At 36.3% G+C, this 16,955-nt stretch overlaps 1 protein-coding gene across 1 annotated transcript in view; it reads left to right on the top strand.

The window, feature by feature from the left end:
- The window catches only part of ODF2L (outer dense fiber of sperm tails 2 like), a 36,940-nt gene extending 20,686 nt beyond the window's left edge, over nucleotides 1-16,254 (top strand). Inside the window, exons 12-21 of the mRNA XM_063299870.1 lie at nucleotides 1,920-2,105; nucleotides 4,154-4,263; nucleotides 5,530-5,665; nucleotides 6,077-6,187; nucleotides 9,589-9,693; nucleotides 9,822-9,980; nucleotides 11,728-11,813; nucleotides 11,908-12,070; nucleotides 13,721-13,846; nucleotides 16,079-16,254. Of these exons, the coding sequence (XP_063155940.1) occupies nucleotides 1,920-2,105; nucleotides 4,154-4,263; nucleotides 5,530-5,665; nucleotides 6,077-6,187; nucleotides 9,589-9,693; nucleotides 9,822-9,980; nucleotides 11,728-11,813; nucleotides 11,908-12,070; nucleotides 13,721-13,846; nucleotides 16,079-16,207 (1,311 nt within the window). The 3' untranslated portion in view covers nucleotides 16,208-16,254. The remainder of the gene's footprint in view (nucleotides 1-1,919; nucleotides 2,106-4,153; nucleotides 4,264-5,529; nucleotides 5,666-6,076; nucleotides 6,188-9,588; nucleotides 9,694-9,821; nucleotides 9,981-11,727; nucleotides 11,814-11,907; nucleotides 12,071-13,720; nucleotides 13,847-16,078) is intronic.
- Nucleotides 16,255-16,955: the final 701 nt, after the last annotated feature.

Raw genomic sequence — 16,955 nt, 5'->3', positions numbered from 1 at the left:
AGCTTGATTTCTTTGTGGTCAATGACATATTTCATTTAAAAATTGCATTTAAAATTGTATTTTTTTTTCCCTGTATTTACATATAGGCATTATTTTACAAATTAGAAAATAATTGCATTGTTTCTTTTTAATTTGCATTTTAAATATTATACTCTTAAGAGTAACAACAATTGACATGTTGTGAATAATGCAAACCTTCTAGCTATAAAGCTGTTTTATGTCTGTTGGTCATATTTTTCATCCTACAAATTACAGAGCTGTAATGATGACATCTAGTGGTAACAGGAAGAACAACAATGATATTCTCTAACAATAGATTATTTCATACCCCCATTTGTCAGTAAACTGGGCAAATGGGAGACCCGTTTATGCCAATCTAACCTGAATGTATTTTAACATATGAATCATTCACAGTTTCCTTCCCTGTATTTCCAAGCAGGCACAAAAGCAAGACTTTTTTTGCATTTTTGGAATATTGTCATACATTGCAGGTGGGCTGCATTTAACTTGGCAGGCTTCAGCTTACACAGGCCTGCTCTAACCTGAGTTGGTGGCCACAGAAACAGAAGTGTAGGACTGGAAAGTTTATATTGGAATAGTAGCTTAAAATACTTCCCCAGGCAACCTCTTTCGACTCTCTGATCCAATTAAAATAACATTTCTGCACTCCTCAGCTTGATTTGTTACTTGATGCTGTTATTGCAGAAAATGATTGTACTTGTACATTGTCTTTTTTAAGACAATGCTGTTGTCCTCTGTATGTAGAAACACAATTTTAATTGAAATATGCCTGGACTACTAGTCTACCAAGTCAATTCTATACTAGGGAAATTTGTCAAAAGGCTTCTAGACTAGTGTGTTTTTGCTTCTAACCTGAAGCAAGCATATTCTGGAATTTCTGCTGTACTGTTCCAGTTAGGCCATGGTTCAGCAGAAATGAAACTTGCAGCATTTTTGCTGATCTTGGTTTCAGCTAAAACAAACCCCACAGGGATACAGGAATGATTTTACAAGACGAGGTTAGAGGCTTGTGGCCTTTCCTTCGCTCAGCAGCTCACAGCACTTCATATGCCACCAGCCCCACTTGCCACCTGATCTTACCAGTGCCTTCTCTGCCTTCTCTCTCCTGATTCCCTTCCACTGCCACCACTGCTATCCCAGTGTGGCATATCACACCAGACCTACTCACATCTTTCCAGCCCCTTCCCTTGCCCTGTTTCATGTCATGGATCAAATATGTAAGTTTTGCTTCAGACATCTTTCAGTACTTCTGTGTTGTCTTTATGCTCCACAAAGAACATAAACCAGACTTTTATGAAGTCTGATAAGAATGACTCCTTTCTAGTACAGGATTATCCTTATTTATAGGGTTACCAATAAATTAAAAATTAGGGTGTAATTGTACATAACAGTACTGGGAAGTAATCTCCTTTGAATGCAAAAAAAAGCTTATTTCTGAGTAGGTGCCCGTAGGGTTTACACTATTAGTTAATAGATTGCATGAGTTTTGATTGTGTACAAGTGAAATAATTACTTTCCAGAAAGTAGAAAGCAGTAGCATAATTTTTCCTCCCTTTCCCAGGCTTGCTGTTTATCCTTGGATATAGAGTTGACAGTGTATGCAAGGGTCAGGCAGCCTCCATTAGAGTTCAGATTTTCGGCACTTATTATTTGGAGTAGATATTCAGAATACTTTATCACATGTTGTACATTTTCAGTAGCCTTGACCAAGTAATGGAACTTAACATTCTTAAATAAAAGGGAGGTATCTTTATTCTTGGATAAGCTGAGCCTAAACTTCCTTATCTGTTCATTGTTTTCTCATTAACACAGTTTGGTTATATGTCAATTCCTTCATCTAGCCAACGTTCACATTAAACTTCTTGTACTCAGAACATACTTAAAAAATTCTGTTGCAGACAATAGAGAAGAATATTGCTCAATGGAAGATACAAGTTGGTGAATATAAGCAGCAAATTTTGGCCGAAAAGGAAAGAAAAGTGGAAAGGAGGAATGCCCTGAAAAGAGCAGCTGTTGTTCAGAAACAAAGAGCTGAACGCATGAAAGTGGCTGTCGAAAACTTAATTTCCAAAATTAAGGAGAAGGTCAGTAACTTTAGAAGCCAAGGTGAGAGGATAGTGGGTAATAGGACTGGCCACACCTCCATAGTAGCCACTTTATGAGAGTGTCCTCAACACTTCTTCAGCGTTCAGACATTCAACATTCCATTGCCCACTGGTTAATACCTTCTGCTTTATACCTTCCTGAAAGGAGACTGATAACTGGCCAGTAGTTTAATAGAAATTCAACTTCACATACACACATGAATATTTTACATTATTTGATGAATAAATACATATAGAAGGGTGCGGGTATCTTACTTGTTTCATGCACATACATTGTTGGGAATTCTCTGAAAATTGTACCTGTTTTTATTCAAAGAAACCCATAAATGCATTCAGGTAATGTTCAGCTGAATGGATAGGAAAAAAAATAGATTCAGTCTAATTTTGAGTAAGGAGTTACACTGTAGATACTATATGCCATAGTGTTGTTTGGTCCACATGGTTGGCTTCTCATGTACGATGCATTTGGTTTCCCTGAGGTACTTTGCACATTTTGAAAAAAAAATTGGAAAATTTTCAGATCTTGTGGGCAAATGACTTTCGTCAGGCCTCCACGGGAGCCTAAAAGAAGATGGTTGCTGCTTTAATGAACTGTATCATTAAAGCAATACATCTTTAATGCAACTCATACATTAGTGGCATCTCTTTTTTCAGGCTGGTGTGGAGGCACTGAAAGAAGGCTTGCAAACTTTAATGCAGTCTTTCTCAACCTTTTGACCCTGGAGGAACCCTTGAAATATTTTTCAGGCCTCGCGGAACCCCTGCACATTCAGGCTGAAATATAGGCCAGAAGTTAAAACATTATTATATTCATTTCATGTATAGGCCTGTATATATGCATTAGCAGTGTTCTTAAACTAAACTAAATATGAAACTTAGCTCTTTAGTGTGAAGTTGCCTGAATTTGAAATAATTTTTTAAATAAATCATGATCTCCCAGGGAACCCGTAGTACCCCTCACCAAACCCTAGTGTTCCATGGAACCCTGGTTGAGAAACCCTGCTTTAATGAATAGCAAAAAAATGCTATGGTCGCACAAGGTTCAAAGTGCTTCTGATGTTTCTTTCATCTATGGCTCGAAATAGTTGTTTTTGATTTAGCTGATGTAGCTAAATGTTTCGCACTGTTTTAAAAAACATCCAGTTGAATATTGTGTCAATGGTATGTGTGTGTTTTAACAACAAGCCTTCTTTAACTATTATTTGGAGTAGGATGTGTGTGTGTGTTTGATGCTAACAGTGCTCTGTTGCATACTTGTAAATAAGCATACAAAAGTTCCTAGCCTGGAAAAGAAGGGGCTAGGAGTTTTGTTTTACCAGCAATCCCTGGATTTCTGCCCTTCACCCAGAGGGGAGGATTTTTCTAGTAGCCTGCTTAATTTGATTCTACACAAGAAAGAAGAGTGGGGTAAAGCATCACTTCTCTATCAGCCTGTTCATTCCTTTAAATGGAATTCCTAGTTACCTGTGGCAACTGGTGAAGTGCAGCTTTATTGCAAATACTTTCTAGCTTCCAATCAACTTAAAAAAAAAAAAGCTTACAATTCCCATTATGATCTCATTGGGTTCCTTGTTGACAGCAGTTCCATTGGCATTAGCCAATCAGACATCCATGGCAGTTGAAATAGAAATGTTTCTAAGCAACATTCTCTTATTTTTGCCTGTAAATGTTGGGTGAACAATGAAGGAGAAATTACCTGGGGTATAAAGGTTGTGGTCATTTCTTTGTTTTTCATTAAAATGAAAGACAATTTCATTTCCAAACAAAACTTTAACATTGTTCATTGAGGAAAAACACGCCTAGTAAAATTCTACTGTGATGTTAGGTTATTTCGCAGTTACATTTTACAGTGAGTTTTTTTCCACTTTTTAAGCAGTGTATTTATGATGAGGTTTCAAATGTTACTCTGTGTTCTACTGTAATTCCTTCAAAACTGCTTTGAATAAAAACTTCTGAGCTTACGGAATTTGTCAGGTTTAAAAATGAGGTCTTTATATTACGAAGTCTATATTTTGTATTATCTCCAGGAAATCCAATTGTCTGAGGCATTTTCAGCTTCTAATATCTGGAAAAGTCATCATGAGATAGTAATAGAGGAAAAAATCAGGTTTGAGGTCCAGGTTGAAAGTCTGAAAAAGTAAGTAAATGCCTGTGGCTAAATAATTGTTCTCCCTCTTTTTAAAGGGTATAACATAGCAGCTTTTCATTTTTCATGTCATTTGTGTCATGTTTATAATTTCCATTCTACTTAGGATATTTTACTTGGATGTTTGATAGGAATCAAAGGGCTAAATAAATAACAAGCCCCAAAGTTACAATAGAGAGGTTTTTGGATTACAGTCATTTTTCCTGTGGCTTCCAGTGGGTTTTAGAAATAAAACAGACTTAGCGTAGGGCTTACTGAATTGTGGTCATTGCTCCTAAGCAGTACATTTGTTTGGAGAATGTCTGTATTAGTCTTTGTAGTGGGGCAACAATTATATTGCCATTACATCTATTAGATTTTTTAAGGACATTGAGAAGAAGATACAAAAGCACTATCATTTAGTCACATCCTGCCCTGCTTCTATTATGGTAGATTTGTTCTACTGTGGTTCATTTGCAAGGAATCTGTGTGGGATATAAATACTCATTTGGTCACCATTAGTGACTGAGAGTTTCATGTAGGTGAATGAACAGGCCTCTAGAGGAAGAATAGATTGAATGTCTCACTTCTCTTCTGTCAGATTGCTTGATTTCCATAGTGGCAGTTGAAAGAAGAAGTTTCTTTTTGACCCTGGCCAATACAGAAATAAGCTGGTGAAGAGAGACAGAATAATCTCTTTCTTTTTGACCAGTCTGGCAGCATTTCTTCTATAGCCAGTAAAATAGGATAAATGAACAGCAACATCCTTCCATCATCAGAATGCTTCATGGAAGATAATGTACATGCATTTCCATGCTGGTAGCGGAGAAGAGTATTTCCCCTCCTAATTGCAGAGAGGAAAGCTACTAAGTTCAGTGAGTTAATTCTTCTGTAAAGGATTATTGCTTTTGCCATCAAACTGCACACACAGAGGAAGCGCTAAATCCATGCAATATACCATGACATACCACAAAATAGATGGACATAAGATCAGACATTGCTACTCTTGAATAAATCTTAAATTCCCAATCAGATAGTTAATTTAATCTTATCTTTTCCTTTAATGTCATCAGTTAGAATAACTAGAATTTATTTTCTGAAACACAGTTTACTTAATATATAAAGATACACATCTAAACATCTAAAAAGTTGATAATAGGGAGGCTGTACTTAAACCAATTAAGTTATAATTAATTGCAATTTATTTAAAATTAAATAGTATTATGGATACTATTATGCATATTAATTGCTAAAGAAGTTGTATTTGAAACTTTAAAGGCAGACCATGGACCTTGTAATGGATCTGAATAGAATACAAGAGGATGGAAGAAAGTCATCAAACAAGATTATCCAAAAGCTTAATTTTATTGCTTCTGAAAATAAGAAGATTTCTATAGAAAATTCAAAACTAAAGGCAAGTTATCTAAAATTTTATTTATAGTTCAGCCTTACTCAGCCCAACATTCTTCATGGAATTCCGGGAGTTTTTTCCCTAAATGATTTGTCTTTAAATTTAGAGAGCTGTCTTGATTTACGGCAAATACAGTAATGGAAATAGACATTGCCTAATCCTCCTGAGATGGTCAAGTCTTTATTCAGAATAATCCTCCTTTTGGATGGAAAGCTTTTAAAATGTTCATTCTAGCTCTCAAAATGTTTACTAAGAATAATTCTCAGTTTAATAGGGGACTTACTCAGAAGTAAATCTAAGATTCCATCTTGTAGCACTGAATTTTATGTATCTACATTAAAAAATCCAAAACTTTTTATTGAGCCATTAATTTTTTCTGGACCAGTATTTATGCTAGTTACGCTCTAATTGTAGGCATCCCTTGCCGTTTTGGAAGTAAATTTTATTTCTGCAGAAGCTGAACTTGTAAATTTACATGAACGAGTACATCAGCAGGAAGCACTGGTTGAGCAATATAAAACTGAGGTGAGTTGCTGTGGGCCTAATTTGGATGATACTTTCTCCTTACACAGAACATGAATTGAAGGTATGCTTTCCCTATTAGTCTAGCAATCAGTTTTAGTTAGTTCAGCTCATTGACCCCTTCATGAAGTTTCAGATTGTTCATCTACCCCCAAACATTTATTATATGAAAACAATTTAATGAGTACTACTTTAACTAATAGTACTATAAATGATAACCACCACCATCTTTGGAGGTCAATATTGACCACTTTGGGGAACCCTGATTTAGAGCCTAATATCTACTAGGCTATGCATAACATCAGAAATCAGAACAAAGCATCCTATCCAGATTATTCAGTGAAAATGTTCCAAGTTGGCTAGATTGCAGCAGGAAAAAAAATTGAAACTGCACAAGTGCTCTGTGTTCCATCTGTAGGAATAAAATATGAGGTGGGGTGGCTATATATGTTGCTACTAGCAGGCAAGTAGTTCGCAAAAAGATTGGACAAAGGAATGATTTTTTGAAACTTTTTGGAAAGCAGACATCTAAAATCAGACAGTTCCATTGCTATGCTATGTTTTTTAAAAATACTATTTCCAAACATTGTATAAGAATGGCAATACTGGTTCACAAAAAGAGAGCTGGGGGAGGAGGTGATGGGCCAGAGCTGCTTAGCTGTATTAATAGCTTAATTAACATTGTAACAGCACAAAAACTAACACAACTTTTTGTGTTTTTTTAAAAAATACTTTTTATTAAAGAATATTTTATTAAATACTAAAAGATAATACAAACTAAAATCAGAAGTAAATGAGAAGAAAAATACGAAGTGGAAAAAGAAATAGAATAAAGAATATTTGAAGAAGTGATTCCTATCTTCTTTGCAACAAGTACAAGCAAATTAATAGTTCCCCATGCCCTATTGTAAGATTACATACATAGTTCACTTCTTCCCATAACCCCCCTCCCCCATCTATTTGCAAATCCAAAAATTGTTGTGGTTTCTGCCCAAATAATCAACAAAAAAGTGCTATAGAAGAAAAATAGTTTAATCCAACAATTCGTTATCAGGAAAAAGGAAAACAATAAAACGTGCAACAGTATATCTAATTAAAAGTTTTGTTCAGTTGTGTAACTTGATAAAAGTATTTGGCCACCTGGTGTGTGAATGTAGTCAGCATCCCTTAAAAAGAAATAAACATAAAATCTATCAGTATCACCCTCAAATTTAGAGATGATTGGGAAGACCAGAGCACATCCTGGGGCACCATAAAAAGGACACTGTATGAGGACATGGGCAAGAGTTTCTACCTCCCTGGATCCACAAGAACAAAGTCTCTGTAGATAAGGAGTTCCATGAAATCTTCCTGCCAGCAGTGCTGAAGGGAGAGCATCAAAGTAGGCTCTGGAAAAGGCCCATATATACTTGCTTAAGGTTTCTAACAATCTTGATCTTTAATTCATCAAGATGCTGTTGAGGACTGAATCTCCATTCAAACTTTCATTCTCCCAACTCAAAAGATTTTTTCCTATCCCAAACCAAGCACACACAAGCACACAGAGAGGTGGTTGCAAACTTCACTGATAAGTTTTGTGAGGTAAATAAACAAGCGGCAAAGGAAATGTGAGTGCAGACATATAGACACACAGTAGAGAAACCCAGAGTCAAAGTCACAAGGTTTCAAATCGGGAGTCAAGGCACAAGGAGTCTGGGTAAACAAACAGTTGTTGCCAACAGAGAGGCTTGAGCTTGCTGGTCTTATTAAATGGGAGCAGCCCCCCGGTGTTGCTCATTTGGAAGGGCGAGGCTCCTTTCTTGCAGGGAGCCTAGCAGAGTGCCTTTGCTCTGCTCTCCTCTCCATACGGCAAGCCCTTGCACTGGGGGGTGGGGGGTGGCAGCTCAGACTCCTCGTCTTCCAAGACCGGCAGCAGCTGTGCATGCTGGTTGCCAGGCAACCCTACCTCTGCATGCAGCTGCTCAGGCAGAGGTTTGCCCAGCAACTCTGGAACTGGCTGCTCATTGTTGGTCTCCTCCTTTGAGTCTGAGCCCGCCATGACAGATTTCTTCAAGACTTTAGAAGCCCTGTTTTGTAAATCTAATAAGTCCTTGCCCAGGTCATCTTTCAACTCATGGTTTATCATTTGGATTTCCACTCTGATATCTCTATTTTATAATCCACAATTTCTTTTTTTCCCAGTGTTTCTACATCACCTGAGATTTATTTCACCTCCTCCTCCTGTCTGTCTATAAATTCTTCCACATTGTTTTCTTTCATAACTTTTATTTCTTCTTTAGAATCTTTGAAAAATGCATTTGGAGGTGCAGAAACTATTGCTGTCAATTTAGCTATTTAGCTTTGAAATGTCTCAGGTGTCATGCTTTTGTCTGTCATTTTGTAAATTTCATGTTTCTCTTTCTTGCCTGGAACTTTAGTCTCCTCTGGTGTTCCATTTCTGTAATCACAAAGTCTCAGGTTTCTTTGCTTTTTTATTTTCAAATTTCAGCCAATGATTTCATTCCTAATAGACTAAATAATTTAGATCCCCACACAGATATTTTGTTTACGCGGTTTTTCAAAATTCTTAGCAAAAGTCTTAATATTCTAAATTTGTCTAGTCCCTTAATTTGTTTAAAAGTTTCTTACCTTAAATTCTTACTTAGCTTTTTGCCATTTATTTTATGTTCTTTAAATTCTTTAAGCCGTTAGTTAATTTTTCTTCCATTTTGGGATGAAGTTTTACTCACCTGGTAGTTTTTCAAACTTGTTTGGAAGACCTCTTTTAACTTTAAAATAATTGTAAATCCAAAAGTGTTTAGAAAGTGAGGTTAGACAAACCAAATTGTCCTTAAAGGCTCCGCCATGGTTGAGAATTCTGATGGTTTCCATCGTCTCCTATGCACTCAGACTCACGAGTTGACCACCATCCTGCCGTCTCCTCATGAGCAGCCATCTGGAGCACAAGTGGGCAATCCCTTGTCCTCTCATTGTCCGGAGAGGTTCCGTTGGACCATGCTTATTGTCTGTCTTTGCCACAGCAGCATCTCCACTGCTTCAGAGATACCTAGTCTACCATTCCTCACCCAGAAGTCAAACAGCACCATTTTTTGGAAGTGGCTTGCCAGTTCCTTCTTCCTGAGAAAGCGACTGGCCCATGGTCTTCCAGCTGGCTTTGTGGCTCAGGCAAGACTAGAACTCTCAATCTCCTGATTTCTAGTCTGATTCTTTAACTGCTACACCAAACTGGCTTTCAGCAATGAAGGAAGGGGATGTGAAAGAATGATCCATTCTGTGTGTCAAATATGCTGGGTACACCACTGACTGACACCATGTTAAATGCAGTCCAAAAAATGTTGTTACATGTATGTATCAAAATATTCATATATAAATAACAATATATGTAAAATAAAATGTTATCCTAGGTGACAAAATTAGAAATGGAAGCTGAGGAACTGAGAACAAGGTATGAAAAGGTCATGCACGACAGCAGAACTATAACAGGAGGCAGAGATTTAGAAACGGATGTGGTACGTGGTTGCAATCTACAGTGCAGTTCTTTGTGTTCCATTCTATGGTTTATGGTTTGACTGCAGAAAGGTGAAAAAAGTGACTGAAATCTATTTTTTTTTCCTCCATTCCCAATGCAATTACACAGATGAGGAGCCAAATGGAGGCTCACCAGAAGGAGGTAGAACATGCCCATGATTTGCAGAAAGCAGCTGAAGAGAAACTGCAGAACGATCAGGAAAGGCTCCTCTCCTGCCAAAAGAGCTGCGTAGAAAAATCCAAAGCCATTAGGGAGCTGCAGGCTCAGGTGCTTCAAGACTAAAACTTTCCTGTTTGATATTTAAACCAGTGAAAGATATTAAGGAACTGGCAACTTGGCTCTCATCACAATCGTTGACTATCATTATCCACATTTTTAAAAATGAGGGAGGTTTTCTTTTTCAGCTAACTCTAGTTTTTCAAGGAATTAATGTTCTGAATTATTCTTTTCTGTTATTCTTAGAGTAGTGCTATATCAAATTGATTTCAAAGTGTTGGCTTGGGCCTATAATGGCCCAGGACCAATATTACTAAGGAATTACCTTCTCCCACTTTGAAGACCTCCCTTGCTTTTCTTTTCCAACAGAACTGTAAAGTAGTGGGGAAACAAATGAGTGACCTTTCAGCTGTAACAAGAAAAAGAGTAGCCTGTTGCATTCTACTGTACTGGCATTTTAAAAATACTATGTACAGGTAGTCCTCAACTTACAGCAACAATTGGGACCAGAATTTCTGTCACTAAGTGATGCGGTTGTAAAGCACAGTCGGGGGAAGGAGAGGGTAGATCAGTGAGGGTGCACAGGAATGTGAGAGTGCGTGGGAATGTGTGGGAATGTGAGGGTACGTGGGGATGCGAGGAAGGCTTGGGGAGGGTATGCGGGGCTGCAAGGGAGGCACAAGGGGGTGCACAAAATAGATAATTATTTTTTAATTGTTAACTGTTTTGAGAACTCTTTGGGTAGGCATGAGGGGTAGAAACTGAAATAATAAAGCTGATATAATAAAGTAGAAGAATAATGCAGTTAAGTTCTCAGTGCAAGCTATGCCTCTGTGCAAATACCTAATTCAGAAGCCATAATTCCCAACAGCTATCAGTCTGGAAGGTACAGAGAGCTTGTCCCAAAATACAATGATCACAGAATCTCAATTTTGAAGATTGATTAATGAAATTATCTTTATCTCTCTCACTGCAACTCTTTCAATAAGAAATCAGTATCCAAAAGAAAGGCAAGAACCTGATCATTGTGTTGACAAATATATTGTTACATGCTAGTTAGCAAAATGCAAAACTTTTACAATTCAAGAGTTTTCTTTTATTTATGTAGTCCCTATCCAGCAAATGCTCTCATAGTAATTTACAGTGAAATGACAAAATCACAAAACTAATTGGTATAGTAAATAAATAATTCAACAGTGGGTTTCGCACAGCAGAGCAGTGAAATAAAATAGCATCATAAAAGCACAATAGTATAATTATATTTTAAATCCAGGACAATATAAGCCCCCACCCCCAAGAAAGATGGAGGCAGGTGAACACATGCTGAAATAATTCAGTGGAGAAGGGGTCCATTTCCTATCATTGCTCAGCTTAATTCAGAAGGTGAGAAGAACCAGAGCAGGATCTAATAATTTGATCTGGATGTCATGTCTTCTTGTTTGTAGGGCAGATGGGAAAGCAATTATTCTTATACTGGAGAACATGGAGAACAATTTTTTTCCGCCTTCTTTTGCATGTAGAAGGATGCTCTGTAGGATGAAGCATGGAAGAATTGCTTCTCATCCTGCATGGAACTCTCCCTTGGGGGAAGACAAAAGGCTTCTGCTTGAATTCTCCCTGAAACAGATCTTCCACAATCCTGGATTATATTACTCTTCCAAAATATATTCAGAGCAATTTCTATTTACAAAGGATTAATCCACCAATATTGCAGTGAAGGATAGAGCTAGTTTCATAGCTAGTTCATTTCTATATAGCTCCATTGGATATACTAACATTCCCCCCTTTTTTTAAACAGATAGGTGATAGTAATGGATTTTTGAAACAGCTTTCTTTGGAGGAGGAAAATTACAACATTCAGTTAAAATACGAAGAAATTAAAAGGTAAGTATGATACTTGCTTTTTCGCAAAGCTACTTATTCCTACTTACTTCTCTGTGTGATATTCTTACACCTGTATGTATACTTGACTTAAAAGAAAATTAGAAGAAATGGAATTGCAAAACAAAGAACTTGAAAATCAATTGGTGAATCAAGAAGATAGCCTTCAGAAAACTGAACTGCAGTTCAAACAGAAACTTGCAGAGTATGATGCTTTAACGAGACAACTAGAAGCTGCTTTGGAAAATGGAAGGAAACAGGTAAAATCAGTATTGACTGCTGAATATTTTGTTACTGAAACTAGGAATAGTCTATCTGTCTACATACACATGACTGCAAAGATCACATATACTCACAATACATAATGCTTCCCAATTAATTTAAAACCCTTTTGGGGTGAATGAAATAACAGTTCATTAAGCTAGAATTATGTATATAATCACAGAGCAATGAAAAAGAGCTATCCTTTCATACTGGAAATCCTCCCTCCCTTCCAAAACTTTTATTGGGCATTAGTCCTAGGTCAAAGCCCATTTCCTTAGTTCTGGAAGTATTTTCCCCTGATACTAGATGGGTGGGGTTTCCAGATTAGATGTATTCTATCAACAAGTTCCTCTTCATTTCTCTAGAAGACAGTTGTGCAAGACTGGTGAGTCTGAAATTCACAATTGTTTCTCTTTTTGGACGTGCTGTTTAGCACTGCTTAGCAGTACATCATTTTTCAAGAATTTGTAAATGGCACTATTTCTATTTTCATGCATTGTTTCTCATATTGTACTATAACTCCTAGTACGTGACACTGCAAGATGAGTTTTCTTTGGCTTTTGCAGAAGAGTTCATGAAGCAGCATTAGTTCATTTTCTGCTTTCACACATTACCCTTTGTAATCAGTTTATTAATTAGTCATTGTTGAGATAGAGGTTCTTGAAGATGAATGCCCAAAGATACTGTTTCCTGATTACTTTCCACATTATCAAAGTGAGACATAACACTGAAAGTTAGTACCAATCCTAAATTCTGCTCAAATTAAGCACATGTAAAATAGAATTATGCTGGGAATAAGTTGCTCAGTTTATCTGTAACCCAATCGTTCTCATTCACCTGGACACAACTAAAAAAATTGCCAACCAGTGCATCCATCCTCTAAATAATTCCCATGTTACAGAGAATCCCCTTTTGATTCCCCTTTTTATGTGTTCTCCATGCATGTTCATACATAACATATTAGAGAGTTTGTAATGAAGAATACTGAAAGTCTGTCTACACTGTCAACTTAATCCATGAAAAGAACAGCATGGAGAAAAACAAATTTTGAATGCCTCCTCTTGAAAAAAAAATCATCCTGATGAAAAAAATAGAAGGTACAAACATGCAATCAGAGAAACATAAGATAAAATTACTAATTGGGTAAAAAAAAATCAAATTGTATAAAAGAGGCTTTGTTCCACAAAGGGAGCTTTTTCTTGATAATATACTTAATAGCAAGGATTGAACCAAAACTCTCTTCTTGATCGCAGATAGTTTTCCTCACTCAAAGAAAAGCTTCAATTAGTTTCTCTAAATGGAAGAAAAGGGTTCAGCCAATACTTGGGTCCACAGACAGATATAGCTTTAAAAAAGTAATGTTTGGTATTTTGGATTGAGCCAAGAAATAGGCAGTCCATTTGTGTAGTTATTTGAAAATAGTAGTAGTTTTTTTAAATTATTCATACTATACTTGAATGTTAATGTAATAAAAAGTCATAAACATATAATTTCAATCTGTTTTTTTCCTATACATTTTTCTATTAAAATATGGATTTCTATAACTGACAAGCATGTATGGTGACCACCCAGAAACATAAAATAGCTTATTGTTGAACTATATGTAATGTAATTCAAGTGAACCCTAAGATGTTTAATTCTTATAGTTAGCAGAGGAACTGGAAAAAATTACTTCTAAGGAACAATCCTTTCAGTTGAAAATATTGGATGTAGAAAATGAATTAAGAGAGAAGAAAAAAGAAAAGAAAGAGCTATCCAAAAGACTAGACTGTGTAAGTAAACTTTTTTCCCTACCAAAAAGCTTGATGTGTATAATAACATATCATCTACTTTAAGACTGATTTTAGTACTATTCCTTTTATTATTTCAGTATTACTTTAATTTGTCTTGAACTTTTTAAACTCAAAGACAGAATTTCACATCTTTAGATTTCAGTAGGAGCTTAAAAAGATCAATCACATTGTTACCTACCAAATAAAGTATATTTTATTTATAAAATAAGCTATGATCCTCTAGTTCACATAAATATTCCAGTTTATTCCATGATTATCATGCAGTTTCTGTTCAATATCTACAAAAGTATGAATTTGTAGAACACTTAATCTTCACTTTCTACTGTTTGCTGTCTGTCCTTTTCCTTTCATACCCCAGACCTCTTATTCTCAACAGTGTTGGACAACTACAGAAAACCTTTTCTGTGCATGTTCTTCTGGGTACTGAATTATATGCCTTTACTTCCAAGACTCCAGTGAAAATCCTCTACATTGATTTCTTTTAGCTCTGATCATTGCAAAGGGTCAGAGAGTCAAATTTTGAGAAGGAAATGGCTGAAAGGAAATGATTAAATATCCCCTCCTCGCACGTGGGCTGGTTGGAGTTCCAAATATATGCCATAATTTGGAGTAAATCATAAGTAGAACAAGGACTTACAAACTACAGTGTGTACTTAATGCACCATGTAGTTTCACCATGCATTTCTACCTTACATTGATCTTGTCAGGATATTGAATTAAACCTAGGGTATCTGGGATCAGCTCCCTAACAAATCATAAAGCTCATTAAGATAGATGAAGAGAAACTTGAAGAAACCTAACTGCAGTCCTAAAAATACTTTTTAGTGAGTACAGCATATACTTGTCTACGCGGTTTAATATTCCTATTAAGATCAATTAGGCTGATCCGTCCAAGGTAATCATGGTTAACAGCACAGCCAAAGTCTCAATGGACTTGTGGAGGCTAAGTAGGCATGCATAGAATGCTTCTGCTGCTTTTTATTCATGTGAAAATTTAGTGTAGAGATGGGAAACAGGATCTAAATCTGCACTCGTGTGGGCTTCCAGGTGATATCATTAGGATCACAACTAAATCCCCAGAATTCCATCTTTTTTCATTTAGGAAGGAGAGCTCAAATAGCTATGACAAATGGAAATCTTGCCCAGCCTTAGCTAGAGATAGGAAGGTTTGAATTTGGGTCTTCTACATGAAGGCTATGTGCCCTAATATTGAGCCACCATATTTCCTTTTGGAAAATGTTCCAGGATTCATGTGTTTGCAGGGTGTTTTTGGAGTATCACCTATATAAAGTAATCAACACAATAGTTCCCACAAACTATTAATTTTTTTTTTAAATTAACCATTCCAAACAAGGCATCAGAAGGCTCAATAGATACAGAGCACATCTGTCTTAAAACCCTTGCTCCAACAGAATATTTCCTTCCTTCCTTGTGTCAGGGCCACTATGTTATGTTTTAAGCATTTTCCACTTTTGTTTTATTTACGCTGACAGTTAAAAATAAACATGAAACTAATATTAATTCACACACAAGCAGAATGTCATAGAATTAATATAGAACACATCCTTTGTTCATCACTTTTTACACAAACAGAAGCATGTACACATATGCACATGCACACAATACACATATACTGGAAATACATTATGGAAGAGAAAACGCAAACCAGATTGTTCCACTTCAAGTAAAGTATTTCTGGAAATAATTGTAAATTGTACATACCTATGAACAAAGCTCAGGACTGCTAAATGTATACATGTTACAGGTTATCATTATATGTTATAAAACCCTACCCCAAGAAAGTAATTTGTGTGATATGTCGATGAAGATTCTCAGTCATCCAGGTGGAATTGTCTGTAGGTTGAATCATGGCAACTGGATTTCTTCTTTTTGGTAGAAACGTTTCGCTGCTTGTCCTGACTGAAGAAGCTGCTTGGACAAACAGCGAAACGTTTCTACCAAAAAGAAGGAAATTCAGTTGCCATGACTCAACCTACAGATAATTTGTGTGATCACTTTTAACCAGAAGTGATTACTGCAGCCAGCCCTCACAAATGCAGAGATTTGCTTACCTGATGAGAAAATACCTGGCCTCCTACTTGAACATAAAAGAAACCCCTGAATTACTTGAAAAGTTCATTTTTCAAGCACTTGGTTCTGAAAATACCAACGTGTAAATTTATTACTAATGTCTATTTGTCTTTTTTCCAGCGAGAGAAACATCATGAAGTATCTTTGAAGGAACTAGAACACACTCTTCAAAGATCAGAAAACCAGAACCAGAGTATCCAAAACTATGTGAAGTTTCTGAAGGCCTCCTATGTAACAATGTTTGGCTGAACTCCCTTGTTTCTTTCAAAAACTAAAGAATATTTTGGAACAGATCTGTGTCTGTGTTTATAGCACTGGAGCTGATTGTGTTTAGGATCTCTTCCACTGTGTTTTCTGACATGCATACTTTTTGTTAATTTTTAGCAAAGTACCCAACATCTGTTGAGAAACAATCTCTGCCAAGCATGGTTCCAGGAAATCCTTGAGGGTGAAGAAATGCACAAGAGGACCAGCTAATTCTAACTGAGATAGAAGACTAAGCTGAAGAAATGGAAGTAGCAGGAACATTGGAGGAAAGTGATCTCGGAATACTGGAGTTCTTGATTTTGAAGAAACTAAAGTTGGGTGTAACTCAGCAAGTATCCTGTTTTTTTTAAAAAAAGCTAATATTAATAAACTCAGAGCAATAATTGCTAAAAATTTCAATGAGGAAAAAAATGGAAGACATCAGAAGCAGCCAGTAGCTATAGTAGGAATTTGATTGACATCTGAAAACAAAAGAGGGCACATTTAGAAGGTAGAAAAAGGAACACTTCAACAAACAAGAATATATACAAGTAGCCTGGAACCTAAGAGCTGGTGACTGGAAAGCTAAAACCAGAAAGACCCAGTTTTGGCAAGAGAGACTATGAAGAAAAATGGATTTTTAGGTATATTCAAAATAAAAAGAATCAGTATACCAACTGCACAGTGAAGATGTCAAAAGGGAATGAAGCAAAAGCAGAATTATACAATTTTATTTTAGCTCAATCTTCTC

Source organism: Candoia aspera, chromosome 3, assembly GCF_035149785.1.
Source record: "Candoia aspera isolate rCanAsp1 chromosome 3, rCanAsp1.hap2, whole genome shotgun sequence".
NCBI classification, from domain to species: Eukaryota; Metazoa; Chordata; class Lepidosauria; order Squamata; family Boidae; genus Candoia; species Candoia aspera.
Note: the sequence above shows the minus strand (reverse complement) of the source record. Positions and strands in the feature narration are given on the sequence as shown.